This window comes from Magallana gigas, chromosome 10 (genome assembly GCF_963853765.1).
Source record: "Magallana gigas chromosome 10, xbMagGiga1.1, whole genome shotgun sequence".
NCBI classification, from domain to species: Eukaryota; Metazoa; Mollusca; class Bivalvia; order Ostreida; family Ostreidae; genus Magallana; species Magallana gigas.
In genome coordinates, this window is record NC_088862.1 from 29473873 (window position 1) to 29496843 (window position 22971).

The following is a 22971-nucleotide window of genomic DNA, read 5'->3' on the forward strand; positions in this document are numbered from 1 at the left end:
TCCGGCTTAGTTGGAATCAGGCTTGGGGTGAATCACATTGTAAAGTAATGCATTACATTATCATTTCTTCATGAATTAGGGCATTAAATTACCATTACCATTACTTAATATTCTTGAAGTAATGCATTACATTACCATTACATGAGTAAAGTAATGCATTACCATTACCATTACTTTGTGAAAAGACATTAAGTTTTAAAAAAGTAATTTAAAACTAAATAAAGAGTTAAACTTGTTGTAGATGTTTCATTATCAAAACATGCCTAAACATATTTACAGGTTCCTGTTCACTATCAGGTTTAAATTTAATGACTTATACATGATTGCTGTTGCACTTGTAGTTCTCAAAGTAAAGTTGGTCACGTAACATTTACGCGCTAATGGCGGAGTTGCAAATCTCTGTTATTTATTTCTCTGATTTTCGGAGTAGGATTTTTAATGAACGGAACGGTTTTATCGTAATTCTTGTAGGTGATTCACGAGTTTACACAAAAAGTAGTAAGTGACGAACAGATTTATTTTTACCTATTAATTCTGCACGAACCGCTGCAAGAAAATCGTGTCAGATTAGTCGGTCTAAAAAATCAAAATGGCGACCGTGACAAATATTGTTCTTGTAAGAGTACTTGGAATCTTATTGTAAAAAGGAATATTTCTAACGTCAGGTGCCTGTGTTTGTTATCGGTATACACATATTAACTTTGTTTATTAATTCAGCAGTTTGAGAGTTTTCGGGGTTTTCATAAACCTTGCATAACGGATACCGTGCGACATGTGAATTTTCTCTTGGATCACAAAATTGAATAATTCTAATGATTTAAATTATCTACCTTGATAAAGTTGCTTTGATTTTCCCGATCAGTAGTAATTTTAACAAATTTTCTTTTGGGTCTTTTTTTACATAAAATACCGTTGTGTCAATTTTCTACAATTATGAGGGCTGGAATTGAGTAAAATTTTGACAAAGTATCAGACAATTGCAAAAAAGCCAAGTTAACATTGATTAAAAACACTAACTCGAACTCATAATATTTGGAAGCATACTCGAGAAAATCAAGGACAATTATAATTTGATTAGAATTGTTTCGATAACTAATACATACTAGTAGTTGAAATCTATCTTAAATATAACACAACATGATTCATATGGGGTTTCTCGAAATTGTTGTCGGAAAAGTCTAAAAATTCATATAATAAAAAAGTGCGTAATTCAAATACAAACGGAAACTAATTGCCATGCAAGATAAATTGATATTAAAATAAATGATAATTGATAAAATCAACTCCCCTCAGTACTTCAGTACTTTGATTTGTTGCTGGATGCACTTTTTGATCGGATAAATACGGTCTCTTATGACGGCTTGTATCAAATAGTTTGAAAATGTAGGGGTTTTTTTTCCAAAAGAAAATGATATTAATGAGTGATCGATATAATAGTTACTAAACACGATAAACAATGCTACAGGAAAAAAAATCGAAGTATATTTCCGTAAACCTTATAACAATGTCTACTAGTATATCATATATTTGTTGCTTGCTTGTGCAATTTTATGTCAGTTTGTTATAATTGCAAGCTTTGAAAATGTTCTTGATTGTAGGAATGGCAAATTCTCTTTGAAAAGTCATCATACAAAACAATTGTTGTTACTCAATTTATATTGAAAAAAAATTACCCTACAAACACAAATTCAATTATCAACAAATGTAGTTTACGTATATATTATCTATTTAAGCATTGAATACTTATTTTTTTTTATGTCGTTGGTCCTTTAACACGCCAAGCAGTGCAGACAAAGTAAATACATATTTGATAATTTATGAATTTTATTTCGCACTCTACAAATCGACTGGCGGTGGTTAAGAGATCTAGCGTAAAATTCCTATGGCGATGATTAAAAAAGCATTTTTTGCGAATTCACAAACAACCCTACTTAGAAAATGGAACTAAAATACAATATTTTTTTCTGTTTAAAAAAGACATACAAATACATATAAAGTTGGGTGCTAAAGTTATAACATTTTAGTAATTTTATCAATATCTTAATACTTAATCCATTTGATCACACGACTCAGGATTCGACGAGGAAGCATTGTAAAATTACTAATTGCACTCTCTCAGCAATGATAACAACAATGATGAATCATGATGAATGTGTTTCTCTCTCTCTCTCTCTCTCTCTCTCTCTCTCTCTCTCTCTCTCTCTCTCTCTAAGACATTACTCTAATCGCAACATAGCAGCCTTCTGGCAGAGTTCGGAAAATCATCGCGACATTGTATACAACATGGAGAATCTGTCCATCAAGGTAAGACTCGGCTAGGTAGTCTTTTATGCTTCTTTGTGAAATATACTAAGGGTGGATCATTGAATTTTTTAAAGGTTTAGCTCTTATCTCAGGAAATCGTAAAATATGTTGTATTTTTATCAAGTTTTATAAAAGGGGAGGTGTTTCTAACGCACAGCCGGAATTGCACAAGAAGTTGTGAGAGGACAATATTGATTAGACAAATACCTTTACCAGGTAGATCTACAAGGTCTCATGTTTACACAAACTCAGACTGATAATGCACAAAAAGTTCATGATCCTGGTTCGAATTTGCAGTTTTATTAGATGAACAAAAGTTGTGTCAAATTCTGGAACAAATACGGACAAGTCTTATCAGCTCGGCATAAATTAAACATGAATCATTAACAGCGGCTTCGTCACATAACTAATTAGTGCGCAGGTCAACAATATGGTTGAGAACACACAACAAAAGATATCTTGCTGGTCAAAATACAGGTAAGCTGACTAACCAATATATACTTGATCCTACTTCTAATTTTTGTAGAGGTGTGTGATTGCTCTGCTCTTGTTTTCCATTTTTCCTTTGGACGTTTTGATTTTTGAAAGAATGTTGCTTCTTATCACCGCTTACATGTATCATTGTTTCTATATTTAATGATATTTCACCTTGATTTTTTACGTTCAATTCTAGATGAAATATGGCACTATAAAAACAGCGTAACTCTTTACAATTAACGAGGCAGGGTCTGGTTTTCGAATGAAAATGTTTACATGATCTATAATGATATGATAATTATTTTAAGATAAAAAATCAAACATCGTTTGTTTAGGGGCTCTTTTTAAAGAATTTGTACAAATTTTTGACTTATGACTCCATGGGAATTTGTTTGAAATGTATCATTTTTTCATTAAATATCTGTCCTGTGGATTTTTCTTCTCTTCCTTTTATAAAAAGTTTTGCTAAAAGTCATCAAATAATTAAATTAAAACAAAACTTTTTTTTCCTCTTGATTTGTTTCAAGGGTCGTATCAAATTCTTTTTTTTGTGCCCAAATTGCCAGATTTGTCAAATAATATATTTTTTTTATTTGACGAAGGCGGAAATAGTGATTGTTATGGTATTATTATAACATTCAGACATCTTTAAGTAACAAATGTATATATTGCATCATATATTCAGGGTCATAAATATGAAACATGTTGTAGCTGCCTTGAAATGAATGTATTAAGCCATATTTAGTCGGGGTAAGGTTTGCTATCTAAAATACCTACAACAAATCCTAATCAGACTTAAATTATATTTTAGGTGCAAAAATGTCAAATTAAATGGGCCATTACTCAGAGGGATGAATATTGACCCCCCCCCCCCCCGTTATCTTTTTTTTATTTTTTTAGTATGTTTTGTCCACATATTTCAATGATATACTTTTCAAGAAATTCGTCATACAACGACATCGACATTGAGGAATGGGATACCTTAATGAAGTGTATTTCATTTTGAAAGAGTTTTATTATTTCTAATATTTTGACAATTTAAAAAATCTGAATAGAAGTTTAATATTGTAACGGATTTTTCTTATCATTTCAAAAACAAAAAAATATATAAGGGCTAATGACGCACATATTAGGTCAATTACTTACATTTTGAAAGTGAAATAAAGCACTGAAAAAAAAATTATCACCAGAGGATTTTTTTTCTTTCTCAGTAAACATCACCCTTTAGTCATTTGTTTCAAACTTCAAGGTTAACTCTTTAGCAGAATGTGTACTAATATTTGATTTCATCATTATGTGTAAAATATATTTCGGAAATATAGTTTTATGTGTGCAGAGGTGCAGTGAACTGCTGGTTGCTTGTTTTTATTGCTTGCATGATAAAATTATCCTGACCCATTCTCATAATTTTGAGCTTGCCACAGAATATATCAAAGATTTAAAACGTGTGAGGGAGAAAGATAAACAAAATTTCCATGCATGTCATTGTAGATTCCTCTTCAGAGTAAGTCAAATGAAGTAACTGTTACTTGATTATTTATAATTAGGATTGTTATCATCAATAGTACAGAAGCAAGAAATAAAAATGATATAAATACAGGTGACAACAATCGTATGATCGTAATGTTATGACTAATGTAGAAGGCTAGTATAAAATAAGAATTATTGTATTTTATATTATTATATCGATTTAAAGATAGGTTTTAATTAAAATATAATTGTGTTGCAGAATGTTACCTACCGTACTTGTGTAAAAATGTAAATTTATTAACTGTCATAGAAAAATACTCTGTTCAATCTTGCAGAAACATGTTATTGGTCAGCTATTAATCAACAGTACAACTGATTTTCAAAAAATCAAATCAGTTGTAACATACCTTAACTCTGATACTTACAAATCCAAACAAAAAATCAGCAACAAACAACTGTATGTACAAGATATATTGTCAGTGCATATGAATTGAACTGATTATATGGTGTCGATTAGTAATTGATAAAAATGATCAACAATTTGATTGACTGATACAAATCCTACATGTAGAAATGTAAACAGTGCAATTTCCTGTCATGTTATCTACGAAACAACACATTAAGTTAATAAAAAAGTCATCCATGGTATAAAAACATATTTAAAATTCGTTGGTATCTAGTTAATAACAAAAACACTATCTATTTTTAATATTTGATAAATCATCAACCGATCACTCTGATAGGAAACACACTATATACACATGTACACATATAAATGATAAGTAGTTATTTTTTTCTCATATGGTGTTATATCAATCTTTTTTTTTTTTGGGGGGGGGGTGTTTAAAACTGCTGTTTAAGGCTATTCAACGTCTTATTATTACTGTTAAGTGAAAAATCGTAAAACTAAATTAATGTGTTGATGCAGACCAAAAACTAAAGACTAAGTATTTTTCATTTAAGAAGATAGTATGAATTAAGATCGGATATTACATTATAACCACCTCAATGCATTATTACTAGATAATTAAGGCAGACAGTCAGACAGACAGATAGACAGTCAGACAGACAAACTAGCAGACAGAAGGGGGAGTGCATTTTAAGCAAAGAACTTTTCACAGAAAGAGATAGAAAGTTAGCATATAAAGTATCGCCAACTACTTCTCCCATAATCTCTTTCCTTAAGATGTAAACTGTCTCTCTGTCTGTCTGTCTATTTCTCTCTCAACAACATGTACAAATGTCGTATCTCTTTAGGGAAAATAGATATGTTTTATCATTTTAAAGTAACATCGATTTTATATGAAAACATTCTTTATAAGTTTGTTATTAATATATTTAAAGAATGTTATTGACCTCATTTGAAAACACTACCTTTTTATTGAATAGATTGTAATTTTGACACCTGCATCTTCAACACAATGGACACAGCAAGCACTCCATACCGAGTCCATCAGTGTTCTAAGTGCCAGGGGGACACAGAGTACTGTTGTATATCGTGCAAGTGTGATCTTTGCAATCCGTGTAAAGAAAATCATGTGAGAGATCTCAAAACAATAGACCATAATGTTGTGTCATACAATGATAAAACAAACTACCTCCCAAAACAAGAGATTTGCTTGAACAATCTTAGCAATGTTTATACGAAGTATCCAAAACACCTACACTCTGGAGCATTATATGAAACAAAGCAACAACAACACAGAAAAACCATTCACACAATCAGAAGTCATGCTCTCATTTACAGACCTGCTCTCCTGCCCGGAATCAAGACTGATTTTAAAACCTGTCGCTCAGAATTCTCAAACTGTCAATCAGAGATGTTAACAAAGGCTCAGGAACATAAAGATGTCATTCACTATATACAGAATGATTTTCTAAAAAATGTGTTTTGTTACTTTGATTTCAAACACAGATGCTTAAAACAGAAGATGGAAATAAACAGACACATTGTCAGCCTACAGAGATACATACGCAGATATGAACAAAGAGTTATCAAACCGCTACAATTTCTCTCATCCAAAAAGACATCCTTCCTCCAGATACATCTTAAACCCCACACTAACCAGGTTTCCATGACGATTCTTTTAACAAAGAAGATGTGGCGGAGTCACTGGGTGCAATTAAAATCACAGAGAGAGGAAACCGACGCATAGGCAACGACAGTCTGATGAAAATGTTGTATTGTGCTGAGTTAAAACAATCTTTCACATTAACAGGTGTTGGCTATTGTTATCACATTTCCTGCGCGAATTTTGACCAGGTCTGGATCAGTGATAGAGAAAATCTTATTTTGACAAACACATCAGGTGCCCTTCTACATCGTGTGGAGGATTCCCGTAGTGGTTTATTTAGTGAAAGAGGTTTTCACACAGTGAACAGTGAGAATGAACTAATTTATATAGATAGGAATGATAACATCAACAAACTGCCAAACGATATGAAAACAACCACCACATTTATAGTGACAACAGACTCTGCATGGGTACCACTGTGTGTTTACTGGTCCCCGTCCACTGGGGATGTACTGGTCGGAATGTTTAACAAAAGTATAGGCAAGGTAACCCGGTATAATCAGAGTGGACAACTGACACAAACTATACGAAACGACAACACAGTACAGGTACTGTATAGAGGACCCAACTTTATAACAGAGAACAACAATGGGGATCTCGTTGTGTCTGACTTTGATTGTTTCAATATGACTGGCGCTGTAGTGGTGACAGAGCGTGGAGGAAGACATCGTTTCTCCTACACAGGACCTCCAACAGGAGGTGGACTAGAGCCCCGTGGAATCTGCACTGACGCGCTATCACACATCCTGGTTTGTGATTATAAAAACAACACAGTACATCTAATAAACAAGAACGGTCAGTTCCTGTCACATCTACTAAGAGAACCACAAGAAATGGGTATACTGTACAGTCTGAGCTTTGACATCAATACTTACCGTTTCTGGGTTGGATTATTATACAACAACAAGGTATATGTTTACAGATATATCACCAAACATGACGCTCTGAAAGGTAAGTCTGAGTCATTATCATTTGTGTTGAAACATTTGTGTTATCACAAATTTGGAAATGAGATCTTAGTATGTATTTTTGTTGTTCTTGTTGTAAATGTATAAAACATTCTATAGTAATTAATTATTTCGGTATTTATTCATTCCATGGTGGTTGTAATTAATTCATTGGAAAATTTTTCATGTAATTGCATTTAATTATTTACGTGTGAATACATATTATTATACATGTATGTACATGTAGTCGTTTTACTTTTTATGCTCAAACTGATTGAAATTAAAAGATGAAAACTTTATAATACGTTTATATACCAGCGAGATACGTTAAATTTAGTTAAATGAGTTTGATAAATTATTTATTCAGAGTATTGAATTAGGTACATCTACTCCTTGCAACAAAACATGACTGGAAACTTCTGTTTGATGTTCGTAGATCAAAGTCATATGATGGAGTCTTTGAATGGAATCCAAACCACAAAGACAGACAAACCGCACCAAGGAAACCAGTGTTTGCAAAAACAGATGTTTTCCCCCAATTTACTTCACACTACCACAGTGACATGTGTTGGCCATTGTCAGCACATTTCCTGTGTGACATCAGACCGGATCTGGGTCAGTGATGATGAAAATAATCTCATCTTGACAGACACAACAGGTGTCCCTCTACATCGTGTGGAGGATGTATGTAGTGATTTATTTCGCAATGTATGTTTGGGGAAGTTATGTACTAATTCATATGGATTACACACAGTGAACTGTGAGAGTGACCTTTTTTATATAGATAGCAATTATAACATCAAGAAACTGTCAAACGGTATGAAAACAACCACCATATTTATAGAAACAGAATACTCTTCATGGAGACCACAGTGTTTGTACTGTTCCACGTTCACTGGGGATATATTAGTCGCGATGTGTTATATAAATGCATGTACACCGACAGGCAAGGTAACCCGATACAACCAAGGCGGACAACTGACACAAACCATAAAACACGACAGCACAGGCCGGGGCCTGTATAATTCACCTAACTTTATAACAGAGAACAACAATGGTGATATCGTTGTGTCCGACAATAACTCTATCTTTTGGTCTGGTGCTGTAGTGGTGACAGAGCGTGGTGGTGGACATCGTTTCTCTTACACAGGACATCCATCCAAATCCGGACTAAGGCCACATGGAATATGTACTGATGCGCTGTCACACATTCTGGTGTGTGATTGTAAAACCAAAACGGTACAAAGAATAGACAGGGACGGTCAGTTCCTGTCACATCTATTGACAGAATCAATAGAGATCGGACTTAGTTTTGATATCAACACTCACCGTCTCTGGGTTGGATACTACAGTGAGGTGTATGTCTATAGGTATATTGACAGACAGGACGCCCTTACTGGTAAGTCTTGGTCATTATCATTCATATTAATTAGAAGTAGATAACTAAGACACACAATTTGTATAAATAATAGCCAGTAAGATACATGTAAGTCACGTTTTTCTTTGTGTTTGATTGTCAACATAAAAAGCTCATTGTAACAGGATAAGCTGTATATACGAGTTATTGGAATTAATGTGTTCATTTAAAATAAATAACAATTAGGAACATTTTTTCATCGATTAGATCTATAGTCACATGTTATTGCATTTATTTAATCGAAATAAAAATTCATTGTAAATAATTAAGCAACTGAATGTATAACTGTGGTTTCACCATTATTCGTTGAATACCAATTTTCATGGATTGTGTTGTTAAGTTGATCCATGAAATTTAATGTCTAATTTAAAGTGCAATTTCTACTAACAGTTTGAATTGATAGGATCATTGGCCACGAATTTACGTATCCTTGAAACTGTGATTTTTACTTCATCCACGAAAATTGATGCCCTTGAATATTAATGAAACCACAGTTTGTTGTTACTTAATATGTACTTGTATTTTTTAATTGAATTGATTTAATGAATTGAATACAAATCAATTCGTGTCTTGCTGTAAGAAGTTTCAACTTTTTATATGTATAAATAGCTCCATCACTACATATTCTGTATTGTATTTATTGATTAACAGCTAATTGATAATTTTTTGTAGATAAACATACATACTCTCCTGATGAGGATGCCCTATCATTCTCAACAGCAGCCGTAGAATGGATATAGCTTGTATATTGACAGTTTTTGAAAGGTTTTGTACAAACCAAATCTAGTCTGGTATCCACAATACACATGTTGTTTGTCACTTTCTTCAACATCCGCAGCAGAAATTGATCAGTGTATACATACAGTTAACAAATAGTTTAACACGGACTCCTGTTGTTTCACACACACTTTAACCAAGTTTTACTTAAGAACTCGATTTTATGTTTTTACGAATTCAAAGTGCTGAAGATTGGATAATAGTTTTTCTTTTCTCGGCAATGTTTGATCCGTAAGTTACACTTTTTCCATCCATGTCCCTGATGTATTTTTAAGCGGCTAATAATTGATCTCTTTTTATTTACTTATGCAGACATGTACTTGAGGAGAACAATTTTTTTTCTTCTAATCAGTTTTTTTTGGAGTTTAGATATTTGTATAATCAAAAATATAATCATATCGATCATTATCTCAAGGCGTTCGGTTTCTTACTTATTATGCTATGATTGTTTTATTAGTCACGGACAATATCTGTTCGAATTCCTGCTGTCCGATCCTATTTCAATTTGAAATAGAATATTGTTTAAACTACAGACAATTTTTTAACATGTTACAGATCACATATAATTTGCTTTAGATGATAAGGAGCTCAATTATGAGTTTTACTAGAGCCACAAGAAAAAAGGAAGAGCCGGGATATTTGCTAAAAGATATTTAGATAAAATATTTTTCGATTTATTAAAAATCAAATACATTTATTACATATTATTATAAGTTTTCAAATGTTTTTAGTTGAATATAACATGAATGTGACAGTAGCATTACTTGATTTATAAAGGACACAAAGTTTCAAATAAATGATCGAGTACTCGACTATCGCTCGACTAAAGTTTCCGATTAATTTAATAAGCCAACTGAGTAAAATGACATCCCTAGATAATACCTAAATGGAGTTTTAGCATTTACGTGCACGACTTAAGTTAAATAAATTTTAGATATAAATATACTTGAAAGCTGCTAGGTCCGATTTCATATCAAATTTTGTGCACGCTTTTAAACGATGATTATGCTAAGTATAATAAAAATTATGTAAAATAATAGACATTGCCGTAGTCTTTCCAGTCAATTAAGCCAACTTTCAATGAAAAAAAAAATTATGCACAAACTGTTTTAACAAAACAAACGACATAAAAGAGTATCGCGTTATTTTGCTCCATGTTAAAATTCACCCCTGAGGTCAAGACGGGTATGGTTGTATTACAACTTTGACATCGCTTTAAATAGAGGTGTAATGTTAAGGCAAATTACAAATCAATCTGTGAACGTGTTGTTCGCTAATATTTCTGAAGTTTGCTTTGTTTACAGTAGATGCATAGCATGCAGTTTGAATAATCCCAATTATTCGGGCGACGAAATTAAACGGTTCCCTTTTCTAAACATTCCCATGATGCATTTTGGTTTGTTTATTCGTTTGCCCAAAACAAAGATATTTATATTTACTTTGATTATTTCTAACTTTTAAAGAAGACCGATTCTGCTGGTGTAAATAGGAGAAAGTCCATAACTTTTTAAGATAAATGGTTTGTATGGACAATTATTTGATACTGTAATATCAAAAAAATTGGACCAAGCAGCTTTAAACATTTTGTGGAAAATAAATCAAAAGTATACAAGGTAAGGAACTTGATAACTAGACGACGTTATTTTGCAAACAACCGAATTTGACAAGAAATATCACTATTTGAAGAATTGCAAATCTAGATTAAGACGTTATTACCTATTTCCTCGACAAATCTTGTCAAAATAGAAGCACATAATTAAAGTCGATAGACATGTTATCATACAGTATACAGTAAAAGTCGTTAAGTACAAACACGGTTATAGCGAAATCTCAAATATAGTGATATATATATGTGAGTCCCCGGTAGAATTTTAAGTAAATCTTTTTTAAAAAATTATGGTCATTACGAGTTCGGATGTAACAAGTTTACGGAAACAACGAACAGATTTTGAGTGCCGTAAAGTTGAATAATAACAAAATTCAACACTTTTATAACAAATTTCTTTACAATTTAAAAAGTTTGAACTACAATTTACATGTAGTATTATAGTTTGAATGAAATTATATTCATATAAATTCTTCAATTCACAATCTGATTATTAAAGGCATTCAAAGAAAGTATTTTTATTCTAAGCCCAATTAGCAATAAATTGTAGCATAGGGAAAGAAAACACGTTTTACTTTATTTGGATCTTTTGAATTATGATTATTTTTGTAAACATATTAAATGAATGGTTTAAAAATGAAGGATAAAATGATTCAATTTTTTAAGCAAATGTACCCTATATCAGGATTTTTTTTCCCGTGTCATGTTTTTTCTGCGAATTAGAACCTAGAAGGTTATATAAATATTACGCGAATCAAATGTTCACTATTTCAAAGTCACATTGAAAATATAATTCACGATTGTTTAAACCTGTGAGGTAAGAGGGAAATATTATCTAAATCGTCGCTCTTTGTAATGAAAAATTCGGACAATTAAACCATTTACAGGATTTCCTTGAAGTGAAATAATTACATATAATGATTTTTAGAGACTCAAACAGTCCTAGATAAATCGATCATGTACTGTTACATATACTAGTAGCTCATGTATGATTAGACATCGGTTCACGTTAAGAAAGCCACCGTTTTAATTAGCTTGTTTTAAATAAACAATGAGGCTAACATATCTATTATCTTGCGCTTGTCCTCCAATTCCGCAAAATGTCGGAGCAGTTCTTCATTTCTTTTCAAAAGTCGAATCCTTTTCTGCTTCAACTGATATTCTTTCAAGCGGCGCTGTTGGAGTAGAAGATTTCCTTTAAGCGATGTGAGCGGCATGATGCACTTGATTCAAATGATTAGAGAATAACGTTCAAGTACATAATTAACGTTAAGAACTGTCTAGAACATTCAATAACGTCGCGTGCTATTTAGAACGTTAAAAACAATAACGTTGCGTCATCCTCAGAATTTTCTAGAAAGGCGCATAACGTTATAACGTCATTATTCAACGTCATAATTCTCGGTGACTTCATAGAGATCGGACGTGTTTTTACCAGAAGAATAGTTTACTCAATAAAAACTGCCATGAAATTATGCTTACTATAGCTTAGCATTATTAGCTTACAAATGTACTATAGCATTATTAGCTTGAGTTCCCAGAAGCTGGATTACCAGCCGTCCTCGCTGGGGGAGTTCAACACCTCATTTGCATAAAAAATGCACTCAGTTGAACTCCCCAGCGGGACGGCTTATACTACTATTATTTAATACCCCAAGATGATTTTGCACAATTAAACAGATAACGAATGTGGCTCTCTAATTTTAATTGCATATACATATAAATTATGTACTTTCTCCCATTTTTGTTGGTATCAAGTACATGTATCTGGATGGGCTATTAAGGGCGTTTTGTTTACTCTGACCATCAAAATTGCATGGAATGTACAGCAAACAAACAATGTTCAAACCTAATTGTCCACAAGATCATATATAACTCCAAACACCCTTCATGCAAATGTACAGAGAAATTGAATTTCCGTTACTCTTATATCAAATGTAATTGACTATAAATAATGATCAGGTGTCTGTATTCACAAAGCTGTTGTCAAAAGGTACATGCAACAAGTAATAGTATTTCAGTACAATTTAATGTTTCTTTTGTTTCTTTCATCTTTTGAAAACGAAAAATTTTCGAAAATGAAGAAAATAACAATGAATAAGACACATTTATGTAAACTCAATATATATATATATATATATATATATATATATATATATATATATATATATATATATATATATATATATATATATATATAAAGCACTAAAAATGGCTAATGACACGAACAATACAAACTGTCAAATTTTCGGGACAGCCAGTCCCTTCTTCAGAACCAAAAAATAAATTACCTAAGTAAAAAACAAAGAACACAATATCTAAAGCTACTACTAAACTACCTAAGAAACTATTAGTAGCTTTAGATTTTGTGTTCTTTGTTTCAAAAATAAAATTATCTTTATGGTTTAAAATATAACGACTAAGCTTAATACATAGAATCAAAAGTGAAATAAATTTGATTTTAAACTCTTATAGGAATCAGTTTTAGTGAAAACAATGAGGTCAGTTCTTTTTCAGTGCTTGCCAGTTCTCTAGGTTTCTCCGTACCGTTATTAAGATATAATAGTATTGTTTAATATTCTCAGGAGTGTCTCGGTACGTTTCTAAAATTATCAGTACCGTCAGTTTTGTCAAAGTTTATCAATACTGTTGATGCATAGTCAGTATATAGTGCATAGTTTTATCAGTACACATCGGGACTGTCTTGGATAAGACTTGCTAAATCATATACATTTCGATCAACAATATGAGAATTGTGGTTATAGTTTTTTGCTTCCTTAGCACAGGTTTGAATTTACTTTATTTCATCCAAACTTGTTTTGAAAATCAAAAACTTAAATACGAGGTATACTATATCACAATTTTGCTTAAATATAATATAAACCAATTGGTTACATTTTTTATTGGAATCAATAGAGTGTTTTTAACCAAATAAGAACTATATTTTATATTTTGGTATATAAGAATTCACACTCAGTTTAATTTAGCATTGAATTTTTTTTTCAATTTCAAGAATGAAAATATAGAATTATCAACAGGCTATGGAAATTTTACCCACAGAGGAACCACAAACTCACACCTAGATATATCACGTATATTTCCCTAACCCCCTCACCACATATATATGTTTGTTTGTTTTTTTTTTTTGTTTAAAACAACATCTCTACTGCTTTACTCGCACGACAGATTCGAATTTAAGTGACAGAATTTTAATGAACGGTTACAATATAACTATGGTGCTCCGATTGGGCCACTTCGATCTTCGCACTTTCGCCGTTAGGTCGAAGATGCGAGAGTGCGAAGTTGCGAGGGCGAAAGTGCGAAGATGCGACGTCGAAGCGCAAAAATGCGATGGCGAAAGTGCGAAGGTACGAAGGCGAAGGAGCGATACTACTATCGCTCCTTCACCTTCGCAACTTCGCACTCTCGCCTTCGCACGTTCGCACTTTCGCCTTCGCCTTTTTTGATAGCATTCAGAATGTCTCGGTTGATTCAAAGAATTTGATGCAGGCACCGTACTCGCCAAGGTTTTCCGATTAATCCATGATATTATTGGTACGCATGCGCTAGGCCATTGTGCTTACTATGAATGTGTATAGAAATGTCAATGTGTATATATGTTTACTAGTGCTGGCTATGCCTAATCATTATATACTCCAGGCACATAAAATGTAATGTCCGCCATAATGTATACATATGCACTTCCAGAATCCTGTCACTTACCACCTGTCTGTTTACCGTGGATCACAGTAACATTCTAATTTTCATTATGCGACACTCCTTGCTCATGTATGGATCTAGAGGGGGAGAGGGGTCCGCCGCCCCGCCCCCGGAAAATTCAATATTAATAACTTCACATATGCAGTAAAGGGAGAAAATTTAATTTTATTAATTATACAAAATAAAATCTCCAAAATATATCTCGGAAACACCCCCCCCCCCCGACAAATATAATAATCCATCGACCCCCCCCCCCCCCCCCCCCGAAAAAGTTATGGATCTGCGCAAGCTGTTGAAAATAAATTCTAAAAAGTTCATCGTCTGCCTCAGATGTTCTTTTATACAGCTAAAATTGTCTTTAAACGATAGAGAGCTCCACATGCGAAGGCGAAAGCGCGAAGATGCGAAGGCGAGAGAGCGAAGCTGCGATGGCGAAGGAGCGATAGTAGTATCGCTTCTATGCCTTTGCAACTTCTCACTTTTGCCTTTGCATCTTCGCGCTTCGCCGTCGCATCTTTGCACTTTCGCTCCTTCGCCGTTGCATCTTCGCACTTTCGCATTCGCAACTTCGCACTCTCGCACCTCGACCTAAAGGTGAAAGTGCGAAGGTCGATGTGGCCCCATCGGAACACCACAGATAACCCTTTTTTCGCAGTAAAACGTTAAATTTCTTTTTGAGACACAATCTTTGATAGTAAACTATTCTATCATATTGAAATAGGATATATCGTTTTTTTGTGTTGTCAATTACTCTGTTCTAAAATATATAAATGCAATTATGTTTACCTTTATGCTCGTTTAATGCTAATGGAGAACAGAACTCCCGTGAAATTGATTTTTTTAATAAATATTAATACAATACGCAGAAAAATGGTTAAATATTTTGCAAAAGACTAAAATTAATCTCAGTCCCTATCTTAAGGGGAAAGAAGAGGTTGCAGTGTAATATTATTTCTCAATGATTTTTGTTTGCTTTTTAAACATATTAACATGAATATGTCCTCTACAACATTTAGTGTTTTTAAGACTACTTTCTTACCTTGCAATGGAGATATTTTGATAGGAATTTTGCCATTTTGAAATAAATGTCTAATGATTGACATCTTCGTTATCCAGGTTTTCTGATCCGCACCACTTCTCACAAACCCTTGGCATATCGTGCTATCAAAAGTCGGGATTTTTTTCAGGGTTTTGATTGGGGTTTACTGAAACCGTTCGACCAATTAAAAAAAATGCAAATCATATGTGATTTAATCACAAAAGTTTCTCTACAGTTTATTCACGTGTGTCTCTAACACAAAAAGCTCAAAACCTTTATTTTTCTAGCTTCGTGATGGAAATATCATTCAATGGTGCATTATCAACTAGTACACCAGATTGTTTATCAACAGAGGCAAGCACTCGTAGATTGAGGATTCACCTTTCGAATGAATTCGATCTATATGTAACATTTCACATTATTCTTATTTATTGAATACACTGGGCATTAAAACGTTCTTCCAACTTGTCAGTATCAATGTCTACAGAGGCTGCCATTTCTGCACCAGGTACGTATATCGTAGGCATTTTTCATCATTTGGCTGATTTAAAATAGGAAAGAAGATCACGTGCCGAAAAAAATCCTGACGTTTGATAGTACGAAATGGCAAGGGTTTGTGAGAGGCGTTGCGGATCAGAAAGCATTGGCTAGCAAAGATGAATGATTGAATTGGCTTCCTTAAGCATACTGGATAAACAACAGAATATTATTTGACTGCCGTCATGAGAAAAGGGCCCTTAAGGTCAAAATTTCACAAACTCACTGTTTTGTCAATTCTGATTAGTCAGCTCTTTCTGAATACAAATATACAAAGATATCCAAAATCTTGTTTATTTTAAGCATTTTATGACAATTTTAGTAAGTGATGTTAACACGACTTTGACGTAGCTCGTCGAAAACGTCACGACGTCACGAACGTCAAATTTTTTTGGCATGAATTTTTTTCTTCTATACTTCCTTTCATCGTCTTTAATTGTTTGAAGTAGGATTAATTAATAATTTTCTACAATTCTATATTTCTTACAACTTTCACAAAAGAGATCAAAACATTTTGAATAACAAGATATAGTTAAAGTTCTGCAAACTTCTGATGACTCCACATGCAATACCCCCCTCCCCTCCCCCCGCGAACATAAGATAGATAAATAAAGGATATCTAAGGAAAACAAATATCAGTCCTCTCCCCAACCTTTGAATACATCTAAGTTATTTAATTAAGCTGCCGAGAAGCAAAAAATGAAACATGTAACAAACATAAAGATGGTCAAATTCGATGTCTATGTTTCCACAATTTCGGGGCATTGTCAAATTGCATACACGAATCTATTTTCAAAAAGAGAAATGTTTAATCTTTTTAATTAACATTTTGCACGGAAATTTTATCGCATATTTACTGATATTACTTTTTAAGTATCTTCATAGTTCTGAAGCAAGTTTATAATCAATTATAGCTACTCGGTCCAGTTCTAACCTAGAGTTTATCGATCGGTCAAAATCTTTAGCAACCTAAGAAAAATCAGGGATTGCACGAACTAATCATGATGATACCAAACTCAAATTCCCATATAGGACACTCTGGCTACAGCTTTCATATATCATTCTGGTGTACATTAACAATAATTTAATGACCTTTACTTACTTTTTCGATCAATTCAATTCATTAATAATTTATCAAATAAAAGATATAAATATAAACAATAAAATGCTTTCTTCGGCGATACATGCGGGCTATATAAATAGCCACATTACAGAACGCGGGTAACATTAATTTGTTTGGTACTGATCGCTACATTTTGTTTCTGTTTATTGTTTAAATATATTTGTGCACACCTATTAAGTGTATCAAATACAACAGACCAACAAAATACAAAAGCCACCCCACGTTCTGAATCTACTCTTCTATTCAATCGCTTTGTAAGTTCACGCATACGGTTGTATTGTTGTGATGTGATAAACCATAATCGTTGAAATAATTAATTATATTTAAGCATTATTCACTTTTTTTCAAAATGCAAGATTGCAAGTAAATTTCAATAAGGCTTCTGCATTAAATATGTCCATTCTTTTGCACTAATTGGTAGTACAGTGCCGATAGCCGTAGCTTATACTCAGTGAGAAGTAACATTTTTACATGTTGACTAAATTTAATTTTCTTATTATCAATGTTACATGATGAATGAATAAATCTCTCATTCAAAAACGTACATAGTAATATACTGATTGCGTTTACAAACCTGTTTCATTTAAGGAATTTTGAATCATGTACGTAACTGATTTGATATGAATATAATATAAAATGCCATAAATCCATGAAAATGTAGTGAGTTTTCAGGCATGTTATGACTGATTTTTTTTTATGTACGTTAGCTCAAACGTACACACAAAAAGTGGATTTGGGTTGTTGAACTAGACAAGAAAACAAAATATGTTGCGCTGAAATAATAAACAAGTTTTTCATTCGTACAGGTATACATGTATATACTTTGATGTTGTTTCATTTAAGGCACTTTACATGAAAATGTCACTAATATTCAGATTTTCCATGAAATTAAATGCGATATATCAGAGTAGATTTTTACGCTGTCAAAATATTTCTCAAACTCTTCTAATCTGTTTGTTATAGCTTTTTAATTCGTTAAAAAATTTCAAAATTTGATCGCAAATTCTTAAATTGTAATAGAATATGCGAGAATTTATTTTGTATGTCGGCAGTAGCACTATAAAAGAGGCATAGCCGCTCATCTCGTGTTCCTTCCGACTAATTCAAAAAATGCAGAATCGCCTCTCGTGAAATAAACTTCCAAACTTATAATTTGAAATATTTGACTTGTATTGTTTCACAGTAATTACTGCACAGATAACTGTTAGATTTGAACAATACTGCTTTGTATCGATTCGGTATGTCTCAGCCTTAAACCCCTCTTTTCAACAACGAGTGTGGAGTGTAGTGTTTTTTTTTTACTTTAAATCATACATGTATTTATTGCTCATGCAAACTTAAGTTGTATAATTTTACTCAGATTACTTTGTAAATCATCATCGGAAATCCACGACCAGTCTCGCATTCAATTATACGCGTATGCGAGACGGGTCTTTGGTTTCTAACAATGATTTATAAAAAAGTGATTTTCAATTTAGAGCATATTTTCATCACACACTAGAATGTAAAATGTGGTGTTTAAGTTTCATAGAGGATGCAAAAGCAGCAATTTTATGACGTCTCAGCAGCAACTTGGGTGCAATATTACGCGTTCGAAATGTGTAGATATTGACGTTACATGTGTATATTTCAGTTATCAAATGTTTATTTTTTAAATCAATATGTAATATTTGACTGGGAAAAAAAAAGTTAATCGGGGTATTAAAACAAAACCAGACTCTAGTTTTACAGAAAACACAACACAGACGCAGAAAAAAAAATAGAAACAGAAAAAAAAAATGCGTTTACAATGCCGCAACTTAGTCGTTTTCTGAGCATTGTGACGGCAGTCATTTAATAGTGACGACCGCCATAAAATATTGAAATTTTACACGTTTATTAAGAATATTAGTGTCCAATATATTCTAGCGTAAGTTGTATTACATATTTATTCAAAACATCCAACTGTCCAAGTAGCGCAGTGGACAATGCACTCGCTTATCACCGCTGCGACACGAGTTCGATCCCCGTGATGGACAGTGGTTGTACGTGAAAGGGTATGGTGCTCGCTCGCTTGGACACGTGGGTTTTCTCCGGGTCTGGTTTCCTCCCAAATTAATGACCCCCATTCGTGCCAACGAAATAAATTGATATAAGGTGTAGAACTTGTTTATCAATCGTTGTAAAATAAATAAAATTCAGGTTATTTTTTTTTCAATTCAAACAAGTCGTCCCTCTTATTGCCAAGTTACTGGGGTTTTTTTAAAAAAAATGTTCATGGTAGTTTACTTTTTTAATGATGTTGGAGTTCTTATCCCATGTTTGATTTGATTTGATTTTTTATGTTAATTTTTTTTTTTTTTTTGGGGGGGGGGGTGGTTGAAATGGTTTGCTGTTTTTATTTGAAATTGTTATCATTATTTTCAGTGACATCACAGTCTGCTCCGTGTCCTCATGGATGGCTTAACCGTGGGTCGTCATGCTACGCTTTTTTTACAGATGTTCCAGCCACATGGCCAGAAGCAGAGGTTAAAATAAATCATGACTAATGATGTCATATTATTACAAACAAATACTCTTATTGATTTGGTCAACTATTATAATATCTCATTTGATCTGTAATCGATTTTGTGATAGTAATCTTTTAGGTTCATTGCAATTTAATGCAATCACGATTGGTTGAAATTGAGACAGTTGTTGAGGATGAATTTCTGGAAGTGCATTTAATGAACAGCAGATTTACAGGTACGGATACTGTACGCTAATAGATTACTTGAGTTACTCAAATGAGCCATTACTATCGGTTTGCATTCGTCGTTGTATGACGTCCGCCAGGTGTTATACGTGTAATCAGCATGTAACTTTTAAAGTATTTTTAGCATTTATGTAGACTCTACTAGTTTTATCTTGAAATTTATAATCACTATTCATATGGTCCTACAAGTGGTTTTTTTCTTTACTGACTAACTAAGGACATGAATATGAAAAGCAGTGAGGGTTATAATTAATCTGGGACCAAGTGAACGTAATTAAAATAGATTTATTTCAAAGTGTGTTAAAATTGTCATAAACGCAATTTAAAAAAAGAGCTAAGTGACCAGGGTTTAATCAAAATATAAAAGCTGAGTCATCAATACCTTGTTTTGCTCAATGCAACACAACAAAAAGATAACTTGATAAACAGTGTTTTATTGATGAGTTGTTTTATAAGCTTTCTTAACTTAACAATTTGAATAGAAAGCAAATGATGGAAGTGTATGTATGTTAAAAAATTGGCTTCAGGAAGTTTTTGGATTGGATTGTCCGACGTCTTGGTAGACGGAGAATGGTTATGGATGTCAACTCAAACAGTTGCTCAATACACTAACTGGTGGCCCGGGGAACCAAATAACTTCCACCACATTCCAGAAGACTGTGCAGCCTTGACTGGTCGAATGTTTCATTGGAATGACTGGCCATGTTCAACGAAACTTCACTTTATTTGTGAAAAGGAGTAAGAGTTTACCTACAATGCGATCTAAAATTTATCGAATGGGTTAAAATCGAACTCCATATTTCTTTTACACGTCTTACATCTTTTTAGGGCTCATGGACACGAACATTGGGTAGTGGTTGGATAAGTTGTCACTTGGCCAAAAATAAACCAAAAGAAGCATTCGATTGAATCAGTTTGTTACCGGTTATATAAGACAAAAAATAAAGAGATTAAGTATTCCCAAACTCAAAACAAGACTCGTTATATAACAATGATGTTAAATTTGAAGAAAAAAAACCACGTCAATTTCGTACGTTTTGCACGCGCGACGCACTATGCCGCAACTTATGTTTTACGATAGAAGTAAGTTTGTTATACCAATTATAAAAGTAGCAACCAGTGATACTTAATTTTTGAACGCTAAATTAAACAGATTGCTATTTTCAAGTTACCCGTCTGTGCTTAAAATGTGTACGTCATTTAACCATCGATTGTCCATTCAATTTTTACTCTGAACTAAACAAAAAAAATAAAGGCCATACACCCGCCCTAGAGATAATTATGTAGTCAAACACGCAATGTAGGAATAATTATTCTATGATAATGAACTTTGACACAAAATTAATTTTTTTAGTTTTATAAAAAAAAAATGCTTATGAAAATTTAGATATTTAAAGATCAAGAACTTATTCTAGTTACAATCCGACTTGGGTACCCGATCCTTCAACTACATCATTCATTTTTGGGTCACCTTATAGCGAACTTTCCACAAGCTAATGAAATATCCGCTTCCAAATCTTGGTTGGAAGTTTGGACATTTGTGTTTCATTTTCACCGACAAAGATAATGCTCGAGATATCTCGTAAAGTAAATAGAGTTATGGAGAACTAACTTTGTGTTTCTCATTCTTCAACGGATCGTTCCTGGGGGTGCTTCATTTATTTGTTTTTTTTTAACAGAAGCTATTGGTCCAATTTATACAGCGAAATTGGAGGATTCGTAATCATCGAAAATGAAGCCTGAACTGCATGTTACATGTACTACATAGCTACTACAATCTTTTAACAAGTAAATTTTGAATAGGTTTTTTTTCTATGGCTCTGTCGTTAAAAAATATGATGATGCTTAAAGTGCATCATTTTATTTTTGTTGCTGGATGCACTTTTTTGTTTGAAAAAACTACAGTCTTTTAACTTTATAATCAGACGTATATATGACGGCTTATTTCAAATAGTTTTGATTTTTTTTTTCAAAAGATGTTTATATATGATCAATATATAATAGTTACTAAATACGATAAACAGCAAGGTAAAAAGTGTAAATATATTTCCATAAACTTTACAACAATGTCTATGTCATATCTTTGTTGGTTGGTGTCTGTCTTGTGTTTGCTTGTGCAATTTATGTTAGTTTGTTTGAATCGCGAGCTTTGAAAATTTTCTTGATTGTAGGATTGGCAAATTCTTTGTGAAAAGTCATCATACAAAAATTGTTTGTTAATCAATTTATATTGGAAATTAAAATATACCCTACAAACAACAATTCGAATATTAACAAAATGTATGTAGTTCACGAATATATTACCTATTTTAGCACTGAGTGCTTTTTTGGATGTCGTTGTTCTTTTGACACACAAAGCAGTGCAGAAAAAGTAAATACCGCGCGTTATGAAGCAATGTTTTAAAACTGCATGAAATGAACTTCCTGTCGTTTTAGAGCTTATTGTAATTTTCGTTTTGTTTCCTTATTTATATATTTATGTCTCTCAAATGCTTGCACGCTTTCATCACCCTGATTTGCATTGTTCCAACATTCTTCGAAGAAACGTTTCTCCAAAACAGCTACGGGCGTATAAAAGCATTGAATAAGCAAAGACTTTAAAGTTTAGACATCATATTTGATAATGAATGAATTTTATTTCGCATTCTACAAACCGACGGGTGATGTTTAAGAGACCAACGTTAATAACCTATGATTAAAATGGCATTTTTGCGAATTTATTACCAACCCTACCTAGAAAATGGA

General features: G+C 32.9%; 2 protein-coding genes across 3 annotated transcripts; both read left to right on the forward strand.

Annotated features, from left to right (window-relative positions):
* The first annotated feature begins 2391 nt into the window (after window positions 1-2391).
* LOC117683576 (uncharacterized) lies at window positions 2392-9939 on the forward strand. 2 transcript variants are annotated; one of them, XM_066073750.1, is made up of 4 exons: window positions 2392-2781; window positions 5641-7277; window positions 7710-8672; window positions 9363-9939. In XM_066073750.1, exons 2-4 carry the CDS (start codon window positions 6422-6424, stop codon window positions 9428-9430), a joined length of 1887 nt encoding a protein of 628 aa, XP_065929822.1. In that variant the 5' UTR covers window positions 2392-2781; window positions 5641-6421; the 3' UTR covers window positions 9431-9939. The 2 variants fall into 2 exon arrangements, with proteins under 2 accessions (XP_065929822.1, XP_065929823.1); XM_066073751.1 differs by lacking the exon at window positions 2392-2781 and having other exon boundaries at window positions 5147-7277.
* A 3774-nt stretch (window positions 9940-13713) lies between these two features.
* On the forward strand, window positions 13714-22690 carry LOC136272326 (perlucin-like). The gene is made up of 5 exons (XM_066073754.1): window positions 13714-13859; window positions 19899-19999; window positions 20120-20216; window positions 20754-20964; window positions 21055-22690. The coding sequence occupies exons 1-5, from the start codon at window positions 13820-13822 to the stop codon at window positions 21089-21091; spliced, it is 486 nt and encodes a 161-aa protein (XP_065929826.1). The 5' UTR covers window positions 13714-13819; the 3' UTR covers window positions 21092-22690.
* Window positions 22691-22971: the final 281 nt, after the last annotated feature.

What these genes read in the sequence shown, in the direction of transcription:
- LOC136272326 (XM_066073754.1), top strand. Translation starts at nt 13,820, where the DNA reads ATGAGAATTGTGGTTATAGTTTTTTGCTTCCTTAGCACAG. An exon ending in TTTTTGCTTCCTTAGCACAG is followed by an intron (nt 13,860 to 19,898) that starts GTTTGAATTTAC and finishes CATTATTTTCAG; the next exon opens with TGACATCACAGTCTGCTCCG. An exon ending in AATGAACAGCAGATTTACAG is followed by an intron (nt 20,217 to 20,753) that starts GTACGGATACTG and finishes AATTGGCTTCAG; the next exon opens with GAAGTTTTTGGATTGGATTG.
- LOC117683576 (XM_066073750.1), top strand. Translation starts at nt 6,422, where the DNA reads ATGAAAATGTTGTATTGTGCTGAGTTAAAACAATCTTTCACATTAACA. An exon ending in CAAACATGACGCTCTGAAAG is followed by an intron (nt 7,278 to 7,709) that starts GTAAGTCTGAGT and finishes TGATGTTCGTAG; the next exon opens with ATCAAAGTCATATGATGGAG. An exon ending in CAGACAGGACGCCCTTACTG is followed by an intron (nt 8,673 to 9,362) that starts GTAAGTCTTGGT and finishes AATTTTTTGTAG; the next exon opens with ATAAACATACATACTCTCCT.